Source organism: Zea mays, chromosome 1, assembly GCF_902167145.1.
Source record: "Zea mays cultivar B73 chromosome 1, Zm-B73-REFERENCE-NAM-5.0, whole genome shotgun sequence".
Taxonomy (NCBI): Eukaryota; Viridiplantae; Streptophyta; class Magnoliopsida; order Poales; family Poaceae; genus Zea; species Zea mays.
In genome coordinates, this window is record NC_050096.1 from 73420670 (window position 1) to 73427140 (window position 6471).

The 6471-nt window shown below is 42.3% G+C and overlaps 1 protein-coding gene across 3 annotated transcripts; it reads right to left on the minus strand.

Moving 5' to 3' along the window:
- Positions 1 to 643: 643 nt before the first annotated feature.
- LOC100281481 (uncharacterized) lies at positions 644 to 6149 on the minus strand. Of its 3 annotated transcripts, none has more exons than XM_008676567.4 (3): positions 5488 to 6149; positions 5109 to 5226; positions 644 to 2418 (listed from the first exon to the last, which is right to left on the minus strand). In XM_008676567.4, exons 2-3 carry the CDS (start codon positions 5205 to 5207, stop codon positions 961 to 963), a joined length of 1557 nt encoding a protein of 518 aa, XP_008674789.1. In that variant the 5' UTR covers positions 5208 to 5226; positions 5488 to 6149; the 3' UTR covers positions 644 to 960. The 3 variants fall into 3 exon arrangements, with proteins under 3 accessions (XP_008674789.1, XP_035822635.1, NP_001147871.1); XM_035966742.1 differs by lacking the exon at positions 5109 to 5226 and adding an exon at positions 4418 to 4534 and having other exon boundaries at positions 5488 to 5591; NM_001154399.1 differs by lacking the exon at positions 5109 to 5226 and having other exon boundaries at positions 5488 to 6095.
- Between the last annotated feature and the right edge of the window lie 322 nt (positions 6150 to 6471).

Below are 6471 nucleotides of genomic sequence, written 5' to 3' on the forward strand. Positions count from 1 at the left end.
ACAACTAATAGGAAACCGGAGGGAGTACATGTTTATACAGCTGATTCCTCAGACCACATAGATTAAACTCATTCGCCCTCCTCGGTTCGGTTCTGTTGAACTCGAATTACATGCCTAGATGAACGACAGACAATTCGCCACGAATAACCCCAGGCCGTTTCCAGAAACAACGAATGAAGCAAAAAAAAAAATGCAGTTGCAGCGGTCGTAACAGAAAGGAAGCAACTGAGGGTTTCAAACATGAAGGCTAGGTTGGGTGGCTTAGAAATACCATCGACAAGTACAGCTTCTAGCGCCACAAAAAATCTATTGTATCAGTGATACAATATCAGCAACTAGCTTTTAAGAATCTGGTTTATAAAAATTGATGTGGTTCCAAACATGTCAGTTTATGACTCAGTTTATAGAAATTAGACTCGCAGTTTCTTAAGAATCAAGAAGCTGGCTCTCCTAGCTAAAAGATAAAAACTGGTTTTCTTAAACTGGGTCGCTTCCAAACAGAGCCTTTAAGTATGGAGAGCACAAACTAAAACAGTTACTTATACAAGTAGGGAGGCAGAACCTTCTTCGCCAGTATAAAACAAGATAGTACTAAAAGAATGCAGCACCACTGACCCTGCACAGTTGAGCTCACAGTTTGCACTTCCTAAATCTCAAAGAAAAAATGCTCATTGATCCAACTGTATCTCTTTTACAATATCTATCCAGATGTATCTGGTTAGACTGCTAAAATTCCCAGTCCAGATTTGTATGTAAACTCTGCAAAGGAATTATTTTCATCTCAAAATGAATCTTCCCCCAACCCAAAAAGAAAAAGAAACTTAACAGTTGACTTCTTTGATGACTGGTATATATTCTACTACCTCTGAACCTTTCCCTCATACAATGTGCTCGAAAGCAGCCTCGTGTGAGGAAACAGCTTCAACACCATCCAAGAACATACAGAGATTTGCAGGCTTTCTATTGCAACATACACTCTCTAACATACGGATGTGAGATATTCACATACCGCTCCCATATATACTTGTAACGGCGAATAGCCAGCTTCAGCCACGGTTTCATGTTTCCGTTATAGTGCACAACAGCAGCACTCTCAATCAAACGGTCATCTATGTCTACATCATACCCAAGACCCAAGACATGCCATCTGCGGTCTAGGGGCTCCACCAGGCCGTAAAATGTCAAAAGGCCTGCAGGAAGAATTCCCGTTCTCCAGAGCAATAGATCTGAATTTTGCTCTTGCCAATAATGGTACAACGATGTGGCGTTCGCCTTCCTCCAGGCTATCAAGTCAAAAATGTTCATTCCAAAAGCCCATCCACAAGTATGTGGATCAATCTTGGAGCTGATGGTAGGGTGCGAAAAATTTAGATACTTGCTGTATCGATGAAACGACTCCAAACAGGTTTCCACTGCTCCAATGACATTGCCATGCAACTCAATGGAGAACAGCTGAGTCAGGTCCTTTTGCACCACAACATCATCATCAAGAAACACCACCTTCTCCAAGTTGGGAAGTATCTGAGGAATGTAGAAACGTAAATGGTTCAGTAGAGAAACAAACTTTGGATTATGGAATTTTGTTTCTCTTTCAGGATTCTTGGAACCAGCTGAGTAATAGTAACCCTGAGTTTCCGCCTCAGATAGCTGCCTGACAAGAGGAGATGAAGAAGCATTCAACCACGAGAACTCATCTATGCAGCGGACTTCAACAGTACAACCTTTGAAGTCATTTATGAGGAACCAAGTTGACATTGCGCCAAAATGGATTCTGTCGGTGACCACATGAAACACAAGCTGTTGAGGATGATTTGCATTGGAGACCGTAGAATTGACAACAACTGAAGTGGCCAGCACATTATCAGAGAATATACAGAAATGGTACAGATTATTATCCACCAATCGTGTGGAATTCCGGTTCTCCTCTGAGTGACTCCTATGCTTCGGGTTCCGAAGCCACTCCTCTGTCAGTTTCACAGTTAGACAGTGCAGATTTTTGGGGAAGGATTCTGCTGCTAACTGGCCAAACTCAGCACTCTGAACAATTGCTGCCTTTGCACGCTCCTCTAGTGCCAAGGCATGGTTCTTCAATGTCACTATTGTTGTGCTGATATCATAGTGAGAGTCCTGAGCCTTGTATATTAACCGTGCTAGCCGGCTTATTATAGGATGGGCTTCATCTTTAGTGATTGCTCTTCCATTAACTGCCCCTTCAGATAGCAATCTTTGACAATTCCTTATCTGTGAACTAAGCTCCCATGCAAGCTGAAGATTACCTTGCTCTTTTGCAAGGATGACATATGCCTTTGCTAGAGTCATCTGATCCACTAATTGGCGAGCAAATGATGTGCTGCTCAAAAGTTCTTCTGAGAAATTCACTTTTTCACGAGGGACTTCCTGGATCGCTGAACCATTATCCTGAAATAAATCAAAATAAAAACATGGGAACATGCAGGGCAAATTTTTCATAAATGGAACAGTTACTTCTGCTTACAGCAGAAGCAACCAATCAAGATTGTATAAAAGAGAGAATGAAGGAAAAAACCTCAATCTTTGAACTACAGTTCATTAGATGTAAAAACGTTAACATTTTTAATTTTACAGTAGTCCATTATCGTAGCATCAGTAGTTCAGTACTATACTTCTTAAAGCAAGTCAACCCAACCGTTGAGGTTTTTACTTTAAAATGGCATTTACTCCAATATCACAGCATCACTTTCCAGTGAAAAAAGTCTAACTTCATGTGAAGCTGCCATATCTGAAGTAGAATTTAAATTAATCCAACATTAACCAGATACAGGTTTGCAAAGCTTTAACAATAATCAAGTGCTGGGTGTTATATTTTAATGAACTAATCAAGTAATTATAAGGAAAAAGCTTCCAAAAGCACCCACAAAAAAATGCTATCTTCGTTTCATTTACAGTGAATGTGAACCACTCAACCACCACTTGAACCACCTGAGGACCTACTGTATGAAAATATGGCTTATATATATGGATACGAAGAGCTTGTTTGCTTGTGAACTATGATGTGGCCAATTCTTGACATTCCATCACATATGGTGTTAAAACCTCGCCTTTGAATGCAAAAGTACTTTTCTATAAACAGAACTATAGGAATTGATATGATTTGCTACCGGCTTCACTTTTTTTCTCATATGACGACAACATGTAGTTCTGAAGATAACAACATAAACAGACAGATGTTAAAAGAAATAAATGATTGGAACTTCTAGTAGATTGATTCATAACATCAATCTAGAGAAATTCAAGATTCAAACTGGTTTAAGATTTATATCAGTATGTCTTTCAGGATCCCACCACTCAATACCCTTTCATATGATGAGATGATTACTTGATTAGGGGGGCGGTTTGTTTCGGCTTTTTTCTGACGAGCTTTTCTGAGAATCTAGCTGTAGGAAGAATCTGATTGTGGGGAAAATCTGAGTATCGTAGAGATTACGTATGGAGGAAGATGGGGTCTGTAAGGTTTAGGATCTAGAAAGTGACGGATTCCTACTATCGCGGCGACTCGATCGATTCTGTGTCCACGTTGATTTCAAACGGTTTTCACCAAAACGATTCTCACAAAAGCGGGCTGAAAAACTGGGCGTTTGGCGTCTGCGGCAGCTTCTGGCGGCCAAAGCTAAAAAAAAGCTGAACAAGCCCTAGATCTACCCTGAGATGGTCCTAAAGTGATTGGTGAAGCTATCTAAGCGAACTCTTTATTGCCAATAACACAGACCATTCACAACACTTCCCATTTATCCATGTGACACTGCAGAGGATACAATACCCTTTTAGTACAATGTAGGGGGTGTTTGAATGCACTAAAACTAATAATTAGTGGCTAAAATTAGTTGAGACATCCAAACACCCTAGATAATAGTTCAGCTATTAGCTATTTTTGGTAAATTAGTTAATAGTTAGGTAGCTATTTGTTAGCTAGCTAATTTCACTAACAATTTTTAGCCAACTAACTATTAGTTATAGTGCATTCAAACACCCCCGTAGTCAAAGAATGACCAGCACATTAATGCCCAGGATTCAATTTTCTCTTTGTATGCCATAAAAAACTGATTTTCTAAGTTATGATTATCATGCATCAAGTCATAATAAAAGCCCAAACACAAAAATCTCCTTACAACAAGCACCTTACAACACCCCGTTGGATAGTCAAGTTACCGGTAGACATTGGCAGTGCAATAGAATTTAATATTTCATTGAAGCTAAAAATAACTAAAGACCGGACAGCCATAACAACAAATTAATCTTCTTGGTTTCAAGTAGCACTTAATCATTCTGCCACGTGATATGATACTCTGATTATAAATTTAATTATATAAAACCTAACACAAATCATGTACCTGAAAGAAAGACTATACCACAAGCTAAAATCAACAATGGTATCATATACCTCAACAGTATCCTATTCTATTTGATGATTTCATCTGATCTCACTTCGGCATCTTCAAATCTCAATTGTGCGATCCCAAGAACCTTATTAAGCAGGTATCACATGTAGGACTCATTGCTATCATAAGAAATTCATTGAAGCGATTCAAATTCATGCAATTTAAATATCACAAACAAGGAGAGAGGTTTAAGTGTTACTGGAAGTTGCTTGACACCAAAGGAAAAATAAAAAAGAAACTATAAATGATGACTGCCAATTGCCACAATTTTGGGAGGGTTCAGATACAACAAGAAGGCCTTGAATAATCACTTGAGGTTATCAAAGCACAACACCACACATAGTACTGAATATTAATGTATAATACAGATTAAATTTCTCCAGTACATGTCCACCCCGGATGAAAAGAAAACACTCATCTTCCTAGTGTGTGGATAGTATTTGTTATTAACAGATAGGATGTGAAACCACCTTGTGAGAACGACACCCTAACTAAGTACTTGAACGGATCACCAAAAAAGTACAGGGACAGACTATCACATATCATGACACACCAACTCCTAGAATCACATACCATGTTTGCCATTTCTAACAACCAATCATGATAAACTACAAACACTTTCTACCATCAACGAAATAGTATGTGGTAACTAAAATTTCCATAAAATGGCAAAGTGGATGACTCCATACTAACCTTCAAAGGATCCAATACTGAAATATGGCAATAAAGATCTAGGGCAAAAAATTGTACTCTGATACTCAAGAGCCTACCACCCAGCCATACTCTGCACATAATGTCAAAACCTCGTGCTCTACAAACATAGATAACATTCAGTGCGTGTAAATACAGGTCAACAACATGAAAGCATGAGCATTCTCGCGTACACTTAAAAGATCACCAAATCATAGTGCTAATCGAGATCCACGTAGCAGAAGCAGGTGACAAGAACATAAATAGAGACACCTAATTTCTCACAATTCTTCATCAATAACAGCAAAGCAGGGATCTTTCGGAAGATCTCGCCGAATTGAGCAATCTGAAAGCTACACAAGACCAGGTCTGCCACACTCACCACGACGGGCGGCCGGAACTGCTCCTTTTGGTTGTGGTGCAGGACGAAGAGCATGAGCCCGACGAGGAGGAAGATCCCGAGAAGCCACCAGATCCACCCCGGCAGATGCCGCCGCGACGAGCGCAGTGCCCGCCTCCGCGCATCGCCGCCCCCGTACCCCGTTCCACGAAGCATCTCCGGACTAGTCCAACGCAAGAACTAAACCAGAGCCCTGCCTCACCGCCGACGCGCCAAACCCTTCTGCATGGGCGCAGAGAACCCAACCCACAAAGGCGGTGCCTTTGCAGAGGATCCGGGGTCCGGATGGATCAGGAGGCGATAACCATCCAGCGAACCCACCCCCCGGAGGCCGCGGGGTCGAGTCCAGCCACTGGTGACCCAACAGCAGCCTCCAGGAGAGCAGGACAGCGGAGGCAAGAACGACGGCGAAGAAAGGGCTGCCGGATCCGCGAGGGCGAGCGCGGAATGCGTGGACGGCGAGGTGTGCAGAATTCAGAGAGATGAAGGGAAGGAGGGAGGGGGAGGGAGAGATCTGAGAGTGATGAGAGAGGGGGCAGGGGAGAAGGCAGAAGGGAGGGAGGAAGTAGTTCTTCACTCGCTGGCGTAAAACGAAAGTCAGCAAAAGCCACCCTTTCCAGTCATGCGTCTCTGTTCATTTTCACCCTCCCCGTGGCCTCGTACCATTCGCGTTCCCGGTTTTTGGTTTTGCAGCATGCAGCTGCAGCTTCGCATTCGCAAGCCACTGTGCTGAGCAGCAGCCAGCAGCTCAATTATCTCAATTTTTTAAGGCCTGTTATGGGTCGAGATGGCGGTCCCCCGAGGTCCCTGGTTAAATTAAAAACCACAATGTGCTGAACAGTCGCGATGGCGGTCCTGGGAGGTGACTGAGGTTGAGGGTTACGTAGCCTCTACCAAACCGATATGTCTGGTGCTGGGCTGTTTGTAGAGGCCGCTGCAGATTTCATCCTTGCCGCGCGACCGTGC